The sequence below is a fragment of the Dermacentor andersoni genome, chromosome 1, assembly GCF_023375885.2.
Source record: "Dermacentor andersoni chromosome 1, qqDerAnde1_hic_scaffold, whole genome shotgun sequence".
Taxonomy (NCBI): Eukaryota; Metazoa; Arthropoda; class Arachnida; order Ixodida; family Ixodidae; genus Dermacentor; species Dermacentor andersoni.
In genome coordinates, this window is record NC_092814.1 from 93,190,378 (window position 1) to 93,215,464 (window position 25,087).

The window sequence follows — 25,087 nt, forward strand, 5'->3', positions numbered from 1 at the left end:
CCACCAGTGCTCCCTCACCATGCTTTTAAATTTTAACCAATCATAGCAGGCAACATACCGCCATATTGCTGTCCCTTGCCTCCCCTTGGCACTGTGATAGAAAATACTTATGTGCACAGGACTGTATTTATTCGAATCTAGGCAAGCCTCAATCCTAGGCCAAACCTTGAAATTCAGGTATGAAAAAAACATTTCCTCGGATGTAATTCGAAGAAAAAATGGCATTTGACAGTGAAAAGGAAAAGAACATGCAACATCGTCAAGATGTTGCACTTTTTGAATGCTCGCATTATCAGATCGACCAAAATTGCATCCCATGACACTCGGAACCAGCTTTCTAGTGGAGTAGTCTACTTCACTAGGCATGTTGAAGTAGACAGGCGTCTGAACCTGCTCTGAGCGATGCTTTAAATGCTTGTGACCTCTTTTGCCTTTGCCTATATGATCTCCATTGTTAAAGACATCCCCGATTCTCTTTATGTCCTGATAACATCAGCAGGATACTTTTCCACCTCATGGCATCAGCTTTCCTGCAGTTACCAGGGTCTGGCGGCTGCGGCCAAATCGCATCATCGAGTCTAAGCCGACCCGTGACTTTCGTACCTCATCTTTAAAGAAAAGTATTGGCCTACATTCGATTAAATAAGGTATAAGAAAAGGAAGCTGCTATTTTCTGATATTTTTACAGCAGAAGCAGGGTGTGAAATAATGTCAAGGTCAGTGTCATGCCTAAGATTTCTTGAAACTTAAAAAATTGTTGCAGGGTTAAAGATTCTTCCCACACACTACTGCATACCATAGGTTTTCCAAATAAGCTCGCCTAAGACTAGGTTTGCGACTGCATTTCTGGCAGAATAAAGTCAAATGGGTTGTGCCGTCTCTTTAGATGTATTGGCACAGCTCATAGCTCCAGTACAGCACACAACCTCTTGCATGCAAGTGGAATTTCCTGCACTATGCCGGACGAGCAATCCACATGTGAATTCGAGAGTTTAATAACACTGCTTCCAGAAGTTTCCAGTATAAGGTTCACTCTTCAAAGCATCCTGACAAACTTGTTTGGTACCCAAACACTTAACACCCAGCTTTAGCCAGTGGGACATACACAACTTCAGGCTTCTTGCATTGTGTGAAGCCCAATGATGTTAAGTAGCAGAAAGCCAGCAACCTTGCATCTGCCTCTGATAGATCATTTAGACTTAATGAGGGGAAGATTTCAGACAGAATTCTCCAAGGCAGTAGCAGGAGCAATGACAGCTTATAGTCTTCGAGCGTGCAACTTTAAGGGGCAGCAATTGCGTCTTTGAATAAAATGTATGCATATAAATCACACATGCCCCAGTATGATTCAAGCATTATGCCTAGAAACCAAATTGCTTGACAGGAGTTGTTTTGATCACCATTAGGCTGGCACCAACATCTTGTTACCAGCTCAACAAAAACTTTAGGATTTCAAAATCATTAAAAGGCCCCCTCAAAGGGCCCCTAACTGATGGACCTGCCGCACTGGTTTGCCATGGCCGCCCTGCTGTGACAGAGCGATGAAGCAGTGGCACATTTGCTTCATTTAAACTAAAAAATTTAACTTACAAGTTTTCTGTGTGTTCAGATGATATGTCCACTGACAGTAACAAAATGTTATTTTTGCACAAGCTGCTTCTGGAGAGGCAAGGAGTGCACTGAAAACACAAAAGTATTCTTGGGAGTGGCAGGCGCTGTGTGAGTTGTCTCAGGAATGGCAGCTAAAGAGCTAATGGCTTCTGCAAAGGTAAGTCTCTCACATAGAGCACAGAATTTTTGTGGAAAAGCATTAAGAAAATAAGTGTTAGCTTCTGCTGTCTGCCTACTGCAATTGATATGGACTCAGCGAGCAGAAAAGAATGATTGTATTGCTTGTGCACAGCAAATAAGAAGTGGCATATGGGAGGCACACTTTCTTTATTAGTATCATTTGTCTTTCTGGATTTACATAGGTATGATAGAGATGATCATTGCAACTTTTAGATAACATCAAATGTGTTGCTGGAGCCCCTGCTTTCCCTATTGTCCTCTAGAATGATCGTCCGCTTTGGTTGGCCGTCAAGATCAACAAACAGGTAGCGGTACTCGTAGTTCTTGCGATTGTCCTGTTGAGAAAGGAAAAAATTGAACTGAAAAACTCATGATCTTATGTCTTTAAGCAGTTTGTACATGTTATGGTACCCTGTGTGGTGAGGCATCCCTTATATAGTAGAATCTCAGTAAACGAAAATTGCTTAAAGGGAATTGCCTCTTGAATGGAACGACAGCCTCTAAATTGGTTGGTTCTGCATTTGTGTGACTCAAAAAAACTTTCATTATTTGGAACCAATATTTTCGCAACTCTCTGTAAGCGGAATCACAGAAGAAAGCACTGAAGGACTTTTTCAGAAAGAGGCAGGATCTGAAATATAACTTTTGCGATGGCTTTTACTATCCAGAAAGCCATCCTTAAAAAGTGGTGGCAGACTCAAGCAGGCAAAAGTTTAGTGGATTTCTAATGCATAGCATGTACACATGTGGACAGGTTCGCAGCACCATAACTAGCCCAATCAGATGACCAAAATAAGGACAACAGAAATTTCGGACACCCTACAGTGCGACGTCCGATAATTTGGACTCCCTGTGCATGAGCATGTGCTATTTGGGCAGCGATTGGAGCAGCAATAGATATGCTTTTGTTTTGATATGTCGCCGATGCCTGCTCGAAACCGAAGATACCATAGCCTAGGCAATCCAGCAGCTGTTGACCATGCCCAAACCACAGGAAAAACTAGCTGCTACATTCACTTTTTAAGTTTAACGTATCTGACAGTGTTAAGAGGGTGTATGACATATAGTGCTGCACCTCTGCATATCTTTCTCGGTAAACGGAACTCCTGTTGATCAGAGCACACTGAATTTCTCTGGTCCCTTAATGTTCCATTTAATGAGGTTCTACTGTATATAATATAAGGCTAAGCCTTGACATACTCCAAGAAGGGAGCAGAATTGCAAGTGCGTTCTAATGGCAGTTGCCTATAGAAAGCGTAATTCAGTAAGCAAGCAGGCTGATCATGTGACACTCAAGAGTTACATGGTGTTTAGAAAAGCAATTAGCAAATGATGTGTGCTGCAAAGTGCTAAATGAACAACCACACTCTCCATGGCCTACTCATATCTTGGTTTCGACCTGCAAATGCACTGTATTCCAGACGTGCAGCTAAATGATTCAAGCAGCAGGCTTCAGCTATTTTATGGTGCTCTTACTGCATCCTGATGGACCATATTGTAGCACTAAGAAAATAAAATGTTATTCACCAGCATAACACATCTTATCTAAATGAGCATTACAAATGGCTAAAGAGTGTACGCAAAAACAAGCAGTTTCAGAGCATCCTTTTATGGCCCCAGAGTGTGGCTACTGCCGCAAGGAGGCAACGTCATTCGAGGAATGGGTCTGGCCATGAGCTAATGTTGAAGCGACACTTAGCTCACTTTTAGCCCTGAGACGGACCTAAAGGGGCGCTGCGAGTGCCGCTCGTGTGACGTCAGGGCATGGACTTGTGCCTCTCATCTGCTGCAGTTCAGGCAATGTCCGGGAGCCTTCTGAAGTGTTTCTGCTTGTCTACTCTCATTCCCTATGCTTGTATACTTATGACGGTCGTCTCAAATATACTTTTACTGACGTCTTCGTTCGCGTAAACTTATTCAAAGAGCCTATTTCCTATGCGACAATATATTTCTCAAAGGTAATGCTACAGTACCGGCTGAAGGAGCTCAGACCAGCTCACTGTGGGTTTTTCATGCATGGATCTACACTTTGCAGTGGTAGCTCACGTGAATAATAAAAACATAAAAGCAAAAACATAGCACATAAGAATCCAGTTAGGATATCATACCTACCGTGATGCAACAAGCATCAGAACAATATGGCAATATGCGACTTCTGCGACATATAACTTCATTTTAACCAGCTAAATTATGTTTGCTCATGACGAGTAGTTCATGGTATAATAACAAATTTTTGGATTTCTTCACAGCAGCGCTCGGCAGTAACACGAGGGCTTATCACATTGACGTTGTTCTTGTTTATCAACTGCAACAGCAGCACTGCTGTTCAGATTATATAAGCACAACTTGCTTCTTTAACTGCTTCTAAAAATTAGTCTGTTTTTCACCGGTTAATTTTAGGTGGCGGTAATTTGAAGTAAAGCTAACTGTGGCTTACAGCTGTTTGAAGGATACAGAAAGGAATGTACCAATATTTATTCCCTTTTCCATGCTACACGTTCAACTCACTTGAGCAATTTACTGGTGCTTGTTGCTTTTAATTTTTTTTTAATTATAGGGTTTTACGAGCCAAAACCACTTTCCGATTATGAGGCATGCCGTAGTGGAGGACTCCGGAAATTTCAACCACCTGGGGTTCTTTAATGTGCACCTAAATCTAAGTACACGGGTGTTTTCGCATTTTGCCCCCATCGAAATGCGGCCGCCGTGGCCGGGATTCGATCCCGTGACCTCGTGCTCAGCAGCCCAACACCATAGCCACTGAGCAACCATGTCGGGTGCTTGTTGCTTGAGGAACAGACATGGCGAATCTGTTTGGCGAACTGACACAGGCTGCTCGGCCCAAATTTTTGAGTGAAATATGCCTTTTGGACTGCATGGCTGCAGCTGTAAAGAAGTCGAAGCCTGATTTATTAGTAGTACATGTATGGGACATATTGAAGATATAATTATTACGTGGTGGAGGTAAAAAATCAAGTGGATTCATGTGAGGCTTGTGGTGTCTTTCTTATGAGGCAGGTATGCGAGGTTCTTTTTGATGTATTGACGAAGTGCATAGTTCTCAGTTTGTATAATTAAACAACGCAGGTTCGAGACATGGTGAGGTAGAAGGTGTCTGAATTTTCATTTTCAAGGCAGCCTATGCTATGCTGTAGTGCCTCGAGTATACTTTAGGCAATGCAATTGGCACTGTAAAAACAGCATCAGGGTTTCAATTCTAAATTGCAGTGAACTGGTGGGTTTCGTGAACAATGCGTACTTCGCCGTAATGACAGTCAGTTGCTCTCACTGCGCAAGGGGTATGCCATATTGTCGATAAAGGCTACTGAGGGCCATTACGAAGGCCACTATGATATGATATACGTAGTGCCACTTGGTTGGCTCTCTATCTTAATCACGAAACTTTCCTTTAGTTACAGTGTTCGTGAAGCATTTACATGACCCGCTGTCATGTTAACCGCCATGAGCAATGAGCAATTCGTTTTCTGGGTGCCCGTTTCAGAGAACGGTGGAAGTATAGTACCAGACTTTTTCATACAAAACACACCTAACTCTTCTTTTTTTATAAAGTCCCATATTTGACCAGAACAACTCACTACAGTTAAGAATCATGATGAAAGCTTCACTGGGCAGTGTCCTTTTAACACGGATTTATGATGTCGACACCAATTACTAAGATTTTTCTTCCATGTAAAATACAATATGCCTCATAGCTAAGTACTAAGAGAATGTTAAGTGTTTAGCCGAGCATCTTACACAACTTTGCCTGTTGAATTTGCAGATATTCTTTTTATGCAAAATTATGGACAGACAAGACACATATATGCATTGCAAGACTACTAGACCCCTTCAACGGTACATAGCTTGCGATATCTAAGCCGTAAATTATCTCAACTCACGCGGTTTTGAAGAAGAAACTGCAGTTCAGGCAAGGCAGCAGAAAGAAGCCGACATATTCTTCAATAAGTATGGCACGAGCCACCAATACCTCAAGCATGCACTGAAGGGAACGAGCGCGCGCGGCAGCTGAGCGAGCAATGTCCTGGCTGTGATGTCACACGCGAGAGGGCGCCACTCCAACTTCTCGCCGCTAATAGAGCTTCACATATGAATCTTTCATAGTGAGCCACATTTAGCCTGATCTCCCTTATCCTTACCCACTCCTTCAAAATAGGCCTTGAGCTACTAATGAAACATATTTTTTCTTCACTGGACTGTAAAAGTACAACATTCATGATCATGGTGCATTACTTGATATCACATCCACAGAACAAGTAGCAGCACAGGCCATGCACAGCTTTCATTGTTGTTTATGACATTACCAATAGCGTTCATCACATTGTGACAGGTGCATCTGTTTCTACTGCTTCAGCATATCTGCATAAGCGGCCATGGAGCATCCTCCTCATTATCTATACACAGGATAAAGTTTACTCATTAGGTTTCTAAATGACATTTCTAGATATTAAGGGAGCCTACCACAAAGCAGACAGGGAATTATTATGGGACATTTTCAAGCACGAATGCATAGGTGATGATTTTGAAGCTGCTGAGGAAGATATATAGAGACGACCAAGTGCAAACTATATGGGAAGGCCGAAAATGTAATGAAGTGGTGGAAATTCACCAAGGACTGAAGCAAGGATGTCCTCTATCTTCATTGTTGTTGACACTTTATGTTAAGGGTATAGAAAGACTACTGGAAAACAGTTAATTAGGGTTTGATTTATCCTACATGCCTAATGGACAAGTGGAGCAACAGAAGGTCCCCGGACTGATGTACGTAGATGACATAGTGCTAATACCGGACAATGCAAGAGATTTACAGACACTTGTGAATATCTGTGGGAATGCAGCGACAAATCCAAGCCTTAAGTTAAGCACAGGGAAATCTGTAATTATGATCTTTAATGAAGAGACGAGTCTCTTCAAAGAAGAGACTTACTACTTCTCTAACAAAACACCATCTGATGCATTCTGGCACTAAACTGGACTGCCAATGTATTTCTTCATAAAGTTCTGGAGTTAATATCTTGAAACTGGTTTCATTCTGAGAATTCCCCGAACTCCCTAGCTACAATTTGTAAATTGCAATATGTGCTCCAAGATCAATAGTTAAAAATGAATTAGTAATCTTTTTTTAACTGGTCGATTATGCATTTCAATTTTTCATGTGAGCAATGTCAGCCTCTTTGAGTAGATCAGCTCAAGGACTAAATTGTGCTATCTGCCACAGGCGATTTTTAAAAATCGCTTAGTCTTTGCAGAAACACCTGGTATACTTTGGTTATGAACAAGAATTCTGAGTGGTATTACATCAATAGGAAACAAATTTATATTATTACCGCTTAGTGACTAACTCACTTTCTGCCGTATCTTCCAAGGCAATCTGGAAATAGCATGATTCGGGCACTTCAGCTGAAACATTACAATTTTAGTCTAATGAGCTCTCAAATCGACGACCAATCTCAAAAGGGCAGCGATTTATTGTTCAGTCTCTGTCATGTACATGAGACAAATATTAAATGGTGGGGTTTAATGCTAAAAACTGCAGAGTGTAATGAGGGACGCTGGATGAATTCTGACTACTTGGAGTTCTTTAATGTGCACCCAGAATGTTTCTGCAATTCACTTCGATCGAAATGTGGCCACCATGACCCGCAACCTCACGCCCAGCAGCTCAACGCCATAGCCACAGAGGCACTGCAGTGGGCATATACACGAGATCTGATAAAGTGATAGCCCACATCACTTATTGCTTATAATTATCATGAGCTACTCAGAGATGAGGTCTGATTTGGTGTTGGATGACCATCGTGTAAAAGGGTGCCACCGTGTTTGTTGACGCAAAGCTGTTGGTTAAGTTTGGGGTGCCACGTTATGTTTGAAAAAATTTCATAGCTTTGCCTGAAAAGCGACGCATCGACTGCAATAGCAAATTATTAGACAGCTATACGAAATAAGGGCAGTAGTTTTATCCGTCGTATAAACTTGTAAACATTAGCTTACTAACTAAATTAACAAGCATTATGTCACACATTCACAGGCAAACATGAACACATTTCATTTGATGACCTCGGGCACTCGCTGTCAAAACGCTGGCATGAGGAAGCAATTTGCCCTTCGTGTTGCCTCTCGCTTTAATGTGAACTAAGTGGCGAGAACACATCGCACATAAAGCCATCAGTCCTTGTGGCCACAGTCAGCCGTGCCATACGCAGCCGGCAACAGAGTTCTGACCTGAGACTATTATGTTTCGACACACTCGTCCTCAAACTCAGTCACAAATATGTTGGTCTTGCACTAAACTTTGTCCTTGTTAGGCTTTCTGAAAAAATATTAGCTGGAATGCCAATGCATTTCGCTACAAGTGTAGGGAGTGTGAAGAAGAAGACGTGCCTCTGTCCAGCAGCATTGCCAATGCTTGGCTTGCGCTGCTGGTCACTAGTGTCTTTCGAGACGGTGCCTCATGCTGCCTCACCGTTCCTACTCATAGCATTCTTGAAGAAACGCATCGCCAATAAACATCTTATCAATTGGTGGAGGTTGCTGGAGTTCCCCCCATTGCTTGCATCCTGAAGCTTCGAACCCAAACACTTCTGCCCATCATGACTGACAACACAGAACCGCTGACGCCTTCGCCTCAGTCCGTCATCTGCACCAGGGTTCCTTGGCAACGTGATCCGAAGGTCTTCAGCGGTACAAATCGCACCGATGTGGAAAACTGGTTTACATCTTATGAATGGGTGGGCGCACATAACAAGTGGGACGCCACCGCAAAGTTGATCAACGTCATATTTTATCTGACTGGCGGTGCCCAATTCTGGTTCCATAATCATGAAAGCAACATCCCGGCATGGCCAACTTTCAAGACGTCATTCACTGAAGTGTTTGGTCAACTTGCTGTCCACAAACAGTGCCTGCGTGCCCGAGCACAGCAGATTGGAGAAAATTTCATGAGCTACATAGAAGAAGTCGTTGACCTTTGTAAATGTGTCAATGCCGCCATGCCCCAAGCTGATAAAATTCAGCACATTCTCAAAGGCATCGTTGACGGCGCACTGCCAACGATCAGCTTGCTCTGCTCGTGCAGCTGGTCGCTGGTGTCTTTCTAGACGGTGCCTCACGTTGCCTCGCCATTCCTACCCATAGCGTCCTTGAAGGAATGCACCACCAATAAACATCTTATCAGGAAGGTTATCTCCAAACTGGTGTTAATCTCAGGATTTATACTAAGTGTACATGCCTAGAGGATGCACATGCTTTAATTATCGAATTAATCAGAAATTAATTAGCAATAATAGTTAATCAGCTTATCATTTTATTAATTAATTTTATTGGGTTTAGCATTTGTATTCTTGCACACGCAAGCCAGCAGTGGAGGGCTTCTATTACTGTGTATTAAAAAAAGTTTAGCTGTTCCCAATTGAAGCATGTGGTATATAAAGCATATGTTCCCTTTTCAATGTGCACATAGAAAAATGTTTAAAATTACGATACAACACAGTTTCATCAATATTACAGATGCTTTTCTCTTTGTAACAGCACATTACTTCCGTGCAGTCAACAAGCCAATGCTCTGCTTTTACCCCATCTGTGGTTGTTGTTTCCTCAGTAGTGAAGCTATGCAAACAAAGCTAAGCCCCTTCTTAAAATGAGAACCATGTGCCTCCAATGCTCACCTCAGTGAGGCTAAATAGATCAGAAAGGTGCACATGCAGCAAGTAATACTGTTAAACCTCGATATAACGAAGTGGGTAAAATCGGTAATTTGCTTCGTTTTATCAAAATTTCGTTCTATCGAAATTTGACCATTTATGCAAATAAATAGAGCCGCCAATAGATTTTTCTTGCACAGAAAGGAGCCGCAGAATTTTTCTAATTACCGGGCAATCAAAAAAACAAATTTGAATGAGAAAACAATTCATTTTGATAAATTTGGAAGACAACGATGAATGGTACGGTTTCATATGCTATGTACGTTGACGATATCTTCTCGGTGGTACGAATTAAGCAAAGGCAGCCATGCTTTCGTGTGCACTCCGTCTCCGCAGCCGATAGCGTCGCCCGCTCTGAGACGATGCTCTCAGGAAAAGCGCTGGCAGCGGGGATCGAACGCTTCGTCTGCCTCTCACTCCAATGGGTCACTGAAACTCATGATTACGCAACCTCTAATACTAAACGCTGTTATGATCGGCCTGCAGGGGTGCTGACCTGCAAAACTTTCCCAGCCCGCCGCAGCTGCTTCGATTGTCCTGCGGGGGTAGCGATCTTCGAACCCTTCCCGGCCCGCTGCGACGAGTGGCTTTGGAGAGCTCAACAATGCGCGTCTTCGAAGAACTGGCGACGCCAGCAAAGTTAACCGACCATGCACCTCCTTCGGAGAACTGGAGGCCACAGCAAAGTTAATCAACCATGCGCCTCCTTCATAGAGCCGACGGTGCCAACAAGGAAAGCTACGTTTGGTGGACCGTGTATTGTTAGTTGGTTCACTGTCGCCTTCACGGTCTACTTGCAGCAAGAGAGCTCCTGGAAACGGGTGTTTTGCGGTGCGCTTTCACGGGTCCCAGAATTCGTCAAGTCTGCTGACAGTCGTGGCGGCTACCCGAGAAGTCAACTCTAGAATCAAGAGGTCCCAGCTGGGGTAAAGCGTGACGACACGTGTATGAGGACCCGCTCACCTCAGTGTGTTCAGTGAGACCAAAGTGCGGAAGAGAGTGTGTGAACCCTCCCCCTCAAAGGTGGGTCGACTACGCCTCCAACGACGACTGTGGACGGTCCGATTGGACGAAGGTTGGACGGCAGTTTTCCCTCACCTAGGGATCTAGGGAGTACAGTGGGTTTTTAAGCAGCAGTCTTCGGCTGCTCGTCAAGCTGCGTGCTCGTGTGCTGCGTGCTTTGTCTTGCATGCTCCGTTTTGGAGTCATGCTAGACTGTTGAAATGTATCTCATGTCATAATGTAAATACTGTAAATAAATCCCTTACTCCTAGTTCTCGATGAGAGCAAGTTCCTCCCTACAACCACGTCCCAAGCGTGGGTGAGTTGGACGACGGCATGGGCCAGCTACCGCTTATTTCATGCCTGACTACAGCCCGTACAACTGGTAGCCAGCGATGGGAAGTCCGTCCCTTCAACTACGTCTAAACCTTACAACTGGTTGCCAGCGGTGGGATTGCTCTCCAAACCTTACAACGCGTGGTAAGACAGCTTACGTGGTGCCACGTCGTCACGACACGTCCACTCTTTGCACACGTGGCAGATTACCTCTAAAGCAGGATGCGTATGCGCTCAGCCGCGCTTACAGCCATGTGCAGCCACGGCTGTGACGCGCGCCAGAAATTGAGACGTGCGCCAACTTAACCCCCACTTCACCCCCTCGTGCCCACTTGATCGCGTCACTGCGAGCTCGCTCCCCTCCCCTTTTTCCCTCTGCTCGTGCGGGAAGGTGGCACTCATGAAGCCACTGTCTTTATTGTGTCACCTTCGTACACTTTCACTCGCACCTATGCACACAGTGGGAGCGCGATAGTATCTTATCGCACTTGGGCTTTATACGGAACATGATGCCGCTCCACTTTGGCAATTGCTCTTGTCGCACAACGCGCGATTTGTGAGCACGTTTGCAAGCAGCCGCTTGTAATTCAATCATTTCACCATCTGCTTCCGAGGAAGTTTTCATTTATTGCCTCGGCATTCCTTTGTGGCGGCAGTGAAATTTCGTCATATTGAAATCGCATACAAACACACTTCGTTACATGGAGGTTCTAAATACATGGTATTTATGAACATGAGGTTATGAAAGGTTAAATACTTCGTTATATCGATAATTTCGTTATATTGAAATTTGTTATATTGAGGTTTAATTGTAAAAGTTCTGGTAGCAAACTCTGTCAAAGATATTGATTTTATTTGCACATACAAACGACTTAGAGATTGCTTTTTTTTCTGTACACCTTTGCGAGCAGCCCATTGTAGTGGGAGTGGTTCTTAGTTTTGCAGTTGTCACTTGAGCTAATTCAGTTGCATCGTCTCTTTCTTTACTGAAATGATAGCAGCTAACACGTTTCTTTGAGCTAGCTGGTATGACAATGCAAGTACATACAGCATAACGAGACAGAGGTAGAGCAAGGAATGATCCTGACTGCACTGTCCTCTCATTCCTTACTCTGTCTTTGTGTGCTTCCACTTTACGTACTTCCAAAATGACAGGTTTGGATAAACTATAGTTGCGTTGATGACCATTCTTCCCACTGACACTGATTTCTTGAAGAACTGCAGTTTTGACAGTGACATTTATTTACTTATTTATTCAATTCAGTGCTATCTACAACCTTGCATGCTGTGCTAATCACAGAGGCAAAGCACCAAGGCTGTCAGTTTCCATAATAATGTGACAGTGATTTAATGATTTCCAATGAAAGAACAATGCCTGAGCCAAACTGTGTGAGACTAATGAGAGAAATTAAACAAAAAAAGTCAATCTTGTGCAGATGTCCTTATTTACTTCGTTTTCTCTGCATTTCTATCAATGGACCTAGCAATAATTCCTGTGCACAAAAGAAATCAAACTGAGAATTCGCAAGTTGTGGCACTCCTGTGGCAGGACTCATTCAAAGTGAAAGGCTCACTTCTGGCATCTGTGGCAAAAAACTTGCCACAGGAAGTTCAGTAAGTAGACTCCTTGCAAACAGGTACATTCATCTCTACAATGCATAAACCTCAAATTCATGTTGCACTGACTTCCCCACCTGGCCTGCCTGACAGGCACAGCCAAAGGGGAGGAACGTCAGGGTAAACTAGTGGGAGAGAAGAGGAACATTCAGGATGGCTATGCAGGCCACACGTTTGAAGACTCTGCTATGACGAATGTCGCTACAGGCAGGCTCAGTTGTATTGGATGAACAAAGTGGAAAGCACAAATATTAGTAGCTAATGGCTAACTTTGCAACATGCCATACAACATACGTGAAAGCACCATCTCCCTTCACAACGATACCAGTAGTAGAGGTATTTATTCAGACAACCACTACATAGTTGCCTAAGGGACTGGCATAAAGGCCAAGAAAGCCTGACGTTGTGCTTGTTCTCCAACTCAACCAAACATCAAGAGGATGCGAGCCCACGGACACATCACACTTGCTATAGAATAGTGTTGAACATACCTCTCTGACTTCAAGATGTACAGTTCCAGATCTGCTAGGCCCCTTGATGTAGAACTTCATGCGCATGTAGTTGATGCCATCTTTTATGTACTCCATGTGGCTAACATGCCTGTAGATGAAAAAAGAAATACTTTGATAAGTTGCCTCTCTACACTTTGGCTGTTTTGAAGATAGCACTTCTGCATACTGTCACAGTGTAACTTTGGATGCGCTTTTGTTTAAAATTATAGAAGTTCAACACAACAGTCACGGAACTTCAGAAACTTCTACAGCTTTTCCAGAAATATGCAAGGCACGCTACTCCTATGACTTTCATTCATTGACAACAGCTGTCAAAAAAAAAAAAAACTCTCTGACCTACCTAAAAATACTCATAAGAAGCCAACAGACATTGAAACCAAGAAAAATCATAGGGGGAACTAACAGTTTTCTCAAATGAAATGTAGAATTAATTATGATTGAGGGTGAAATTTGGGATAAACTTAATATTCTTAATAGAAGAAATGGGAAACACAGGTGGAAGAAAAGACAACATGCAGTTGGTGGGAGCAGAACTCACAATCTCGCATGATACATGCAATGCTTTACCAAGTAAGTTGTGGTAACTGTCCCTCCATGCACTGTCTTGGGTATTTGCATACATTTACTAAACTTAGCCCCTTGGAGTGTTAGCCTGTGCCACTCACGACTATGGCGGCAGATGTGGAACATCCTTTCAACTGCAGGAATCGTGCAGTATGCGAGCTCAGAAGCAAGCAACTTAGAAGAAAGCAACAGAAAAACTGCATAGTGGGTTATGAGGAATACCATAGTGAAGGGTTCCGGATAAATTTTGACCACCTGGGTTTCTTTAACATGCGTTCAAACCACTCTACACAAGCATTTTTGCATACTATCCCCATTGGAATGTGGCCACCGTGGCTAGGAATTGAACCTATGACCTTACATGTATAGTAGAGCAACGCCATAGCCACTGAGTCATGACGGCAGGTAATCAAGAGAAAATATTTTGTTTAAAGCAATGGAATCGCCTAACCCCACTCTAAACAAACATACCTGCGGCGTCCTCTGCTTGTTGTTTCACCGTGTCCTTGCAACGGTTCACCGAGTGCAGCCTTTACTCTGGGGTCAGCTCGGCAGCGTTCCAGAGCTTTTGAGTACACAGAATTGGGGCTATGTCCCGAGAAAAGCTCATGGAAAATTGTGTAAAACATGAGCCCTGCACAGACGAGCAAAACACGTGATAGTTGAGCTAGGCTCAATGGTGTGGTCGGAAACCTAGATCAGCCTAGGCTGCACATACATCAATCTTATCACTCAAAATGATAACACGCTACAAGCAAAAACTTACAAAGAAAATTTTGTTCATTAAGATAGTGTACCATGACTAAAACAGCAATCCCCCCCACACACACACAAATGCAATTTCAAAGAAAGAGCTAACTACATTGTTGATTGACTTGTCTTGCGATTTGTATTTTCGTTGACTATCTGCTTGCAGGTGCCTCTTACTTTAGCCTAGCAGCTAATGCTGCTAACCTTCAGTTGGTATTAAGCCCAGACCAGATGTACACTTGTTTACATGCACCCACCTATGTGCTCACGGTGCGCCAAAGCTTGTGTGCATCGAAACATGGTGTGAGTGCAGGGATCAGTTCATCTCTACTATCAGCGCATAGGCTTCCTTGCATAGGCACGCCTGGTTACGCAGCTATGGTGTGGTACAATCAATTTCCAGTGAGGCTGATTTACGTTGTGCGAGAAAGTGCTTTTTCTTCGTGTGCTTATTTAAAAACATTTGAAAATATTTAAGCATTTTGAAGCACTGTCAATAATGAAGTATGAAACGATGTCTGCCAAGGCATTATGAGTGAGCGATGGTAGAAGAATATGAGTGAGCCAAGTGAGTGCGCTGGCGCGGGTCTCATGTGGATGCAAACCGCCAATTCTTGTGACGTGCAGCAGACACAAGGCACGCACTTCGGCAAGTGCACATGTGGTCAGATCTTTAAGCTTTGTCTGCCTACCTACAACTTACATCACTTCATAGTTGCTGTCTGTATTTAGGCATGCCACTTGTAACAATGACTATATAATACATCTTTTGTTGAACAAAAGTCCTGAAGGTGTACATGTGCGCACATATACGAGCTCAAAACTAGTAGCAAATGTTTCAGGAAACCATGTCAATACATAATAAGCACCAACCAAAAAGCTTGACATAAGAACAGAACCAATACAAAACTAAACTGAAGTAAGCAAGGGACTACCTTTATATTAAAGCTGTTTGGGGTATAAACACTGCAACGTAACACCATATATGTACTAGTGAAATTTAAAGGAGTTGGCAGCAAAAATGATCTTGCATATCTAAAGTATTGTTTAGAGAAAAAAAAAAGGCAAATGGGCTGTATTTCTCATTCTTTTCGTGTAAGAAGTGTTGTCACCTGGGCTGTGTGGAATCGACAAAACTTTCTCCTGACCTCAATGCAAGAAAACAGCTATCCATACCATTATTGCCAGGTGTGCTAATGCAAAGCAACAGCAATTAGCCCAGTACTGCAGAGCAAAACTGGGATACCCGTTACTATTTCAGGCATGTCCAGCAGATCCAACATCATAGAAAAGTACATGCTATGCCCCAAGCTTTGGACAAGCACAACTGCTTGTACATGATTCTCCATCAACACTTTGCAAACAAGATACCGAGCAGCTGGCGCCATAGGCACCGACTACGGGGGGGCTCCGGGGCACGAGCCCCCTCCGGAGTATTCCAAGGGGGGGCAGAGCCCCCCCCCGGCGATGCTGAAGCCTACCCCCCCCCCACACACCTAACGTGTCACTGCCAGACTTTTGTCACCCACAGCATTTGAGGTTACTTTTTACTTGCATTGACTTTTTCGCTTAAAACTTTATTGTGGCTAATAGCTTATTGCATCATTGTTGGCGCGGTCGTGCACGAATTTTCATTTATACTTTGCTTTATTTCTGAAATTCTAATTCTTAAAGAAAGGAGAACAAGCGCATTACAACAACCAGTGGCGGCTGCCTCATCCGTATTTTCTCTCTTCAACTTTGTTTTAAATTTCCACTGTATGCACCATGAACATACACAATATATATAAATATATACACAGGTCAAAGTTTGTTATATTCTTAAAGAGAAGGAGGTAGCCAATTAACAATTATTACTAAAGGTATGGACAGCTTATGCCTCGAAAATGAATGTGTTGCTGTATGTTCACCTGAATTCAAAATGCTTTGCATGCTTTTTTGACCCTGAAAAAAACCTTTAGACTTTAGTGACCCCTTCGGCAGAGTCTTTTATCAATGGCGTGTGAAATACACGTGAATGATACTCAGTATCACTTCTCTTTCCAGTAAGCAAAGCTAACGATTCATCAAAAAAGACACTTCTAATAATTTTCAACATTTATTAGTGATGGAAACATCGTCACTTGCATGCAGAGGTCATAAATATATACAGGATGTCCCAATTAACTACCATGCACCAAGATTTAAAAAAAGCAATGCGTTACTACAACAAAACCTAGTGCATATTGTTTCCAGTACAGTGGAGTAGCTGCTAGTAATTTTTTCATTACTGATATTTAATTAGGTAATCGTAATTAATTATCTAACTCGAGACTTACTATCATAATTATCAAAGTGTCAATGAGGCATTTGTAGGCACAGCCAAGGGACATCTAACTGCGGTATTTTCAGCGATGTACTAATTGCGCACAAATTTTTTTCTACTGATAAACAAACCTTGCAAAATATGGTGAATACCAAGTGACTGCACTGCCACCCGCATCATGAAGCAGTGCCCTAGAACAGGGTCCTTCTGAGTTAGCCTGAACGAAATGAAGGAAATAAAGAAAAAAATCACTGCCCAAGCACTCCATACAGATGGTTAATCAGTGAAGCTGAAACGTGCGGCCCCGGTATCTATCACTGGGGTAATCTCGACGGTTCAATAAACGACGGCTTGGCAGGCGGCCGGATCCTCGGTACGCAGTTGCTGCTTGCACTAGGCTGCACGAGCCTGTTTTTGTGCCCGGGCTGCAGCATCGGGACGGCGTAGACGAGCTTGTTCCCGGTTTTGCTCACGGCGTTGCTGATCGAAAGCTGCCTGCTCCTCAGGAATACGTATGAAGCGTGGCCTACCCATTTCGGAGATGGAGAGAAACTCCTGCGCGCCTCTCTTTTGCTTTTTTTTTTTTTTCATGCATTCGCATAGGGTTGTGCAGGAGTTTTCGGCGTACAGGCGATAGACGGACAGACGGACGAATCAGCTAGCCATATACAGCTTCGCTGTAAAATATCATGATCGAGCTAGTGCCTTATCTGCTGCGCCTCGGCCTAAGCAACATGTCGCATTTGCTGTTAGTTGGAAACAAACTGTGATAGCTGTTGTCTTAGCGTAGGTCAAGTGCATGGATGGTTTTATTTTTCTGCCGCAAAACCTATCACCACAAAAGCAAATTGACAATGTCAGTGCAAATGTACAAATGTAGGAGCGTTTTGTTATCTCCCAGTCGCCATGTCTTTTTCTAATGAGCAGAAGGTAAAAATAATCCTTGCCTTGGGAGCTGCAAATGACAACAAGAGGAAGGCCGCAAGTATATATAAGTCATGGAAGTGTGGTGGTAGACCAAACGTGTCGACTATCATCAGAAATGATGAAACCTTGAGACAAACCGGCAGCCTCAAGAAACAGCGGCATAGGACTCCCTCTTTGAGTCCTAGCCTATGCACGGATGTTTTAGTATTTATGGCCTCAAGCCCTCATGCTAGCGTGCAGGATGTGGCCGCCCAGGTGCCAATTTCCAAGTCACCAGTTTGGAGGATTCTAAATGACGGCCTTTCACCCGTACCACCTTAACCAGCACCAATGCTTGACTTGTTCTCATGCTTCTTTGTCAGTCTCCAAGTCTCTGCCCCATATGTCAGCACCGGTAAAATGCACTGGTTGTATACCTTCCTTTTCAATGATAGCGGTAGGCTTCCAGTCAAGATAGGGACCTGTAGAATAGTCTAGATTTCTCGAACTGGGTCCTCATAAAGCCAATGAGTCACCGGACATCTTGAGCAACATCATGCGCACAGATGAAGCAAATTTTCACAAAAACACCCACGTAAATTTGCATAATGAGCACTATTGGAGTGACTACAATGCACACTGGGTGAAGCGCAATCGGCACCAGTACCAGTGGTCATTCAATGTGGGCTGCGGAATTCACGCTGGTGCTATAATCAGACCCATCTTCGATCACTCACTGACTAGAAAGCCATATGTGGACGAAATCCTTGAAGGAGTGGTGGATGAGTTTCTCAGTGAAGTCCCGCTGTCATGTCTTCCACTTCTGTGGTATCAGCAAGATGAAGCACCAGCACACAGCAGCAGCCGAGCATGAAACTGGCTGGATGCGACTTTTCATGTGCAACAGATTGGAAGGCATGGGCCTGTAAATTGGCCGGCTAGGTCACCTGACCTCTCTCCACTCTATTTCTTTCTTTGGGGTTATGAGAAAGATCATGCTTACATGATCAAGATGGACGTCAGATTAGCTCAAGACAAGGATAACGGATGTCTGCCGTAGAATTTGAGCGTCGGTCATCAAGAAAGCCACCGAAGATATGATAAAGTGGACTCAGTACTGCGTGGCTGCAGAAGGAGACCTATTCGAACATGTCCTCTAGGCAGCAGCTGGTGTTCAACAGTGCTTACGAATTTATAGATAATAAGGGCACACTTAAATCTAATGTATTTTTGTCTGTTTGTTTTTGTGCAGGCGTCCCGATTGCCAATTCGGCTCGTTTAGAAGTGCTATATTAACTATTGTGAACGCATCGGCTTTGCCTTTTCTCTACACCTGGGTCGCTTCCCCCAGTCTGTTTATTTCGCTTTTATATTTTCCCACAACCCTATTTTTGCAGCATGTACGCACTCTCATGAAAAGTAAAACCATCACTTTAATTTGATTTTGGTCCAAAGCATGTTTCTGGCACGAAATATAGCTGCGTGCGCACTCTGTCGATGCGGTGCGAGCAAAGCTGGGATTTTGAAACATGCTATGCCTATTACATTGTTTTTCACGTTTTGTGCATGGTCAGAGCGGTGTTTCGGCTGCATTATCAAGAGGCTTTTGTTATCAATGTGATAAGTGACGGATAGTGATGGATTATCAAGGTGATGCGCTGTCTTCGAGTTTGTGACAGGCAATGAAGTTGCTTTTACTCAGCTTATTTGAGGGAAGGAGCGTAGTCCTTTCTTTGGTATTTTTCATATTTCATGAGGTTTGTTTGCCAGTCGGAAAAAATTGCACGCAATTAGTACGTCGCTGAAAACACAGCACTGAGATGTAATTTCGGTGTGCCTGGGGGTGCCTACAAGTGCCTCATTGACACTTTGATAATTAGGATAGTACTTCTCGAATTATATAATTAATTGCAATTGTCAAATTAAATTTCAGGAACGAAAGAACTACAGGCGGCTGCTCCACTGTACTGGAAACAATATGCACTTGGTTTTCTTCCGAGTATCGCAACTGTTCTTTCTTTAAGCCTTGGTGCATAGTTGGAGCACCCTGTATAATTAGCTCAGTAACCGAAATGAGGCCAAGCCAGATTCATTCGAAATCAGAATCAACAGCAGTCATGCACAGGAGCACTTGTACTCAGACTCACAGAAAGAGAAAAAAAAAGAAGACAGAGAGAAGCTGCAGTTTCCGCGAAAAGGCGACGCAGTATTAGTGATAGCGAAGTATAAGACATTTACAGGAAGGAAGATTACACCACCGAAAGACACCAGATTCTTGGTGCTGGGACAGGACTCGGGCTGTGAAATTGAACTGTGTCCTAGTATGTGGTCTTGTAAATTCTCATATAAGGCCGTCACTTCAGTGAACAACTCTTCAAGGTCACACGAAGTTTATTCAAGTGCAAGAAATGATAACTTTCTAACTGGCTGGCGCCACAGTGAAGCTCATTTCACATTTACAAGAGGCACTGCTTTTTGCTTTCATTATTCATAACATTTAGTGCTACTTTCTATGCTGTCTGTAGCTATAAAATTTCTGCAAGTTCTGATTATGCAGCATGCAGAAGATACACAATGTGCCTGTAATTCCAAAGGTTATTGCAAAACATTATGAAAATTTTTGTTATATGCGGCTAAGCACTAGGCTGATCAGGAGCAGGCTCACCTGTAACTCCAAGCCCTGCGAGTATCACACCTAAGTAACTTGCATCTTTCGTGCTCTGCTTCACTGGAAAAAAGGAAAATAGAGTGTATAAACGTATACCATTAAGGTGCAATAATTTAAAACCTCCTGTTATCATGCTGGCACTACAAGAAAATCCATATCCACATACAAGGAGCTATGCAAAGGCTGCATACCTAATACACAGCTCCTTAAGGTCTGTACAATGGCATGTCTGGCAGCAATGATGGAGGAGGAGGTGTTTAGAGGAAATATGCCTAAGGTAGACAAAGTTAGATGAGGGAAAAGGAGTACTTTGAGTGGCTATGTGGGCAACAAACAGGTCACATTAGAGACATGGTAATTGGACACCTAGCTGCTGAACAGCCAGCAAGTTTGAATATCTCTTTAACCTTTCTATTTCCACTTATATTTCCACCAGTATCATCAAAAAGATGTCCTATTCACCACGCCACTACTTTATTTCCTTGCTAGAGATGAGCCATGCCTGTCTAATCACTGAGCAGATTTATGCTCCTTTCCTTTTCATAGTATAGCATTGGCATTTACCATTATCATCCTGGCAATGGTTGCTCTTTTTACGCTGCCCCTGCCAGATGTAAGTGGGACGCATGCATAACTGGAAAATTGGCTGGGTTGACAATGGCAATATCAATGTGGTTTCAATATGCCAAAACCTCCAATTATATTTGAAGCTTACGTATATTCCAAGAGAAAGCCTTTCTTTTTCTGGGGGGGGGGGGGAGGTTGTAATGTTTTTTTCATTGATATTTCTGGTATGTGATATATATAAACATATATAAAGCATATAAGTTTTGTGTGCAACATGGAGAGTTTCACTAAAGTAATGAATGTACCATTTACCTGACAGTAGTGCAAAGCAACAAAGGAAACCCACATGGGTTCTAAGAAAGCAAGCTTTGCTGTTGAAGAAAAGTCTGTCCTGGTAACGGAATTGAACCTGGCCCTGCCGCCTTTCTTGACTTTTCAATTGCAAAGCTTTCTTCCTGAGGAACCGTTATGGATTTCCTTTGTAGCACCACGCTACTTTCGGGTGGATGACAATTATTTTTCTTTCACATATTTTTCAAACCAGGATATTATATGCAAGGATTTGGTTGGATACAATTTTTTTCAATTCTGTGCACTTCCGGGGCAGAACACTTTTTCAAACTTGTGTGAGCAAGCCAGCTAGCTGTCAGTTGAGGATTGGCAGATTGGCAGGTCAGCTCTTGCAGCTCAAAGTTACAACACAAACCACCAGCCCTGGATGCAATAGAGATTAAGATCGATGTAGCAGTTGGAACTGCAGCAGCAGCGGCAGTGTAAAGTAACCACTCTTACCAGCCAACTTTACGGTACAAGTGTAACACATGCTCACTTGATCAACCACAAAGCGGTTAACTATAAGACTGCAAACATAGAGTGAGAGAAAAAATAGGCAGCTTCTTTAGTCTATATAAAAGATCCACACCTTTCTGGCCTAAGGTAAGCTGCCCTCCATCTGTATCCTTGGCCTCAGATAGTGCATTGGTGTTTTTGTTAGTGGCTGTTGATGCGGGTCGAAGCCACAAGATCATAGGTCGAAGCCCAGCCAGCTTAAGGAGGGCTCCATCCTTCTCGCTTGTCTGCATTTGTCCATTTACTGAGCGGTGTGCAAGGCTCGAGATGTTCCTGAAGCCTTTTGCTTTGCAGCCAGTCACCAGAACATGAACCTTGGATGTCAGCGTCATCTGGATAGTCGGAGACATTCAGAAGAGAATGACACACATTTGTCTGCATGACAGCACCCTTCCAAGGAAGGCTGCTTACTAGCTGTTGGCCGCTGCTCAGTGAAAGCATTCATTTCTGATGCGACAAGTGCTGGCAAGTGCAGCAAAATGCGCAGCTGCCAAATTAGTACGCTTCTCTACTGGACAATCAGCTGCACTATGTACTGTGTTTTCTATTACTCTGAAAGTAGGCGCTAAGAATTGATGCCACACGATTACGCTAAACCAAGGAAAACATTATCCACACCTATATATGCACACGCCAGCAACAGCTCAGCGAAACTGTCAGAAAGCAGCAGCAGCAGAGTCACCTGACTGTGTACTAAGCAAGGTTCCCTAGCTTTTCGGATGAGTGCCCTGCCCGGGGATTTCTAAATACCTGAAAACAAGTTTAATCTACAAAATTAAATGGAGCCAGTTAAATGACGTATACACGAGATCAGGGGACTTCGCAGCATTGACACCAGAGAAGCACCAAGAAAATCTCAGCAGCTTGTTTGCATAACATTATTTCATTATGCACTACTCGCTACTCGTTTCAATGAAGGTGTGAAAGACGATGACCACGCTTTTCCAAACATGCTAATGCCATAATTATTGCGATGCAGCGACGAAAAGAGTGCACAATTGGGCAAAAGGGTGCCAACGTGCTTAACATTTACTTCCCAGTGACAGCCCGAATGTGGAAAGCATATGATTACACATATTATCAAAACAAACTGAGCAGCAATGTCGCGGAAGGTTACGACGATGGGATTCGCTACTCACGTCGTATGTTTGACGAAAAGCACGCCTAAAACTCCAATCGAGGGTAATATATATACGCAGGCGCTACTGCTACATACATAGGATCACGAGGACTATAAGGTATAAGAGCAAAAATCAGCTGATTAGGAAAAGTGCGCCAACTTCGCGGCAATGCAGACCATGTTTGCGAGCAACCATGCCTACAAAGCCGCAACCACCAGGATTTATGTTCACAATCATGGTTTAGTATTTGTGATAGAGCTGCAGCATGAAAAATCTCACTGTAAAGTATTCAGAAAGAACGCAAGTGAAAATACACACTAGTAAACACGAGAAATCAAAACGCTTTGATTGGGCGTTGCGGGAAACTAGAAGAAAAGTTTAGCTTAATTATTTATTTATTTAATGTTGCATGATTACACCTGTTTTGAGCTAGACTAGCACGGTAAATAATATTTTTAAAAAAGAAAGAAAGTGAAAAAAGAAGCATCGTCTGCCGAGTAAAAAAAAAAAAGGAAAGTTGGCCTGTTGGCGGGAAAGATAAACGGTTTCACAAAAGTCTATAGTCAGGGAAGGCCTCGTACGTAATAAACACGTGCAGCGTTTCTTTTTTTACTACACTTTAGTGCTGTGAAATTAGACTATTAATGAAGGCTACGCTGGTTCCGACAAGAAAGCAAGCTGCCAGTTTTTCTGTTCGAAGCAGGTGGTTTGCGTGGAATGCCCGCGAAGAATAAACGCAAAAAATGGGAAAGGGAGTTTTGCAAGGAGTGTAAGGTGCCAATTAACTTATTGCGACGTTTGGTTGCGAGAAATTTCATATGAATAAATAGAATCTGTTGTCGATGCTTTTTACATCGTGTTATACAGGGACGCGCATATTTCGCTTAACATGTTCGAAAAAAGGATTTTACGCTTACCGCTGCACTGTTCTTCCTCAAATATCGTAGACAGATCGCATTTTGGAGTCTACATCGTTCAGTGTAACACATAGCACGGTGTTCGCCTAGTTTTTTTGAAGGAAAAAATGCAAAGTTGCCTTCGTGTATGGGGATGCAAGCTGCTGCCGCGACGGCGCTGGAGGGATGTATGGATGAATGTTATGAGCGTCCCCTTTGGAACGAGGTGGTTGATTGGGCCACCAAGCTGTTGCTATTATACTACCTAATGTCCTACCTAGGTTAAAAAAAAAATAGCGCTATGAACTCTCACAACCAAATTTTCTGACCCCCTATCGCGAACTATGCTTTTGTACATCTCCGCTTTTTTGTCGCTTCCCTATTTTTCTTCCACCAATCTTCCAATCGCCTCTTACTAATCTCTATTGCGGACATGTTTACATTTTCACTGCTTTCGCTGAACCCAAGGGCTTCAAGGAGGCCAGAGGTGCCTAAATCGACCGCTGGGCAGACGTCTTCACATTCTAATAAAACCTGCTCCATCGTTTCCCTAGCTACAGTGTACTAGAATAGTACACTGTACCCTAGCTTCACCGCAGCAAGCACATGCTTCTTCTTCCTTCTTATATCTCGCTTTATATAACACTGACGCAGCTTTCGACCCACGCACCAGCGAGGGAGCAGTCGCCTACCACGTAGTGAGTTCTTGTGCGACACATTCTACTTTTACAACTGCTGATGCCGATGACCCAACGGAACTTGAACTCCGCGCAATAGTCTGGGCATTAGATAGAGTTTCAAGCACCACGCAAGCAAATCATATCGATATATACACCGACTCTCAGTATGCGCTGCATGCCTGCAAGTCGCGCCACACAGCATCATCGGAAGTACTCCTAGTCAAGCAGGCCTTCAGGCGTGCGGAGTCCCACGGGGTCACTGCAACACTTCATTGGATCCCTGGTCACCAGGGCATCGAGGGAAATGAGAGAGCCCACGAGGCAGCGCGCGCCCTTCTTTCCAACCGCGTCGTCTCCCGGGATCCTTCAGAAACCCTCACAACCAGCACAAGCAGCACGACAAATGGAGACCCGTATGACCCAGACAGAGCTCTGAGAGCAGCAGCCAACCGACGCAAGAGATAACTCTACGGGCGCCGTTGTTCTACCATCTCAATCGGTCGTCATCAAGTTTAAGACATCACACGTAACGACATCTACAGGCTCTGAACTGGCCGCTCTTCGCGCTGCTGTCGAATACATTGAAAAAGAACCGCCCAACAAATGGGCAATATTTTGTGACTCGAAAGCAGCCCTCCAGAGCTTGAGAAGTTTACGACGTGGCAATTATGAACAGCTGGTGTCACAAATCCACGAAACCTGCCATTGCGCTTCTGAAAGAGGACATAATATCATATTTCAGTGGCTGCCGGGACATTGTGGCATCGTTGGTAATCACCTCGCCGATGACGCTGCCCGACGTGCC

The 25,087-nt window shown here is 43.5% G+C and overlaps 1 protein-coding gene across 2 annotated transcripts; it reads right to left on the reverse strand.

Moving 5' to 3' along the window:
* Positions 1–1,921: 1,921 nt before the first annotated feature.
* LOC126544731 (mitochondrial import inner membrane translocase subunit Tim21) lies at positions 1,922–23,710 on the reverse strand. 2 transcript variants are annotated; one of them, XM_055061787.2, is made up of 6 exons: positions 23,624–23,710; positions 21,659–21,917; positions 20,167–20,229; positions 14,012–14,174; positions 12,956–13,064; positions 1,922–2,126 (listed from the first exon to the last, which is right to left on the reverse strand). In XM_055061787.2, exons 1-6 carry the CDS (start codon positions 23,693–23,695, stop codon positions 2,001–2,003), a joined length of 792 nt encoding a protein of 263 aa, XP_054917762.2. In that variant the 5' UTR covers positions 23,696–23,710; the 3' UTR covers positions 1,922–2,000. The 2 variants fall into 2 exon arrangements, with proteins under 2 accessions (XP_054917762.2, XP_050048147.2); XM_050192190.3 differs by lacking the exon at positions 23,624–23,710 and adding an exon at positions 22,725–23,219.
* Positions 23,711–25,087: the final 1,377 nt, after the last annotated feature.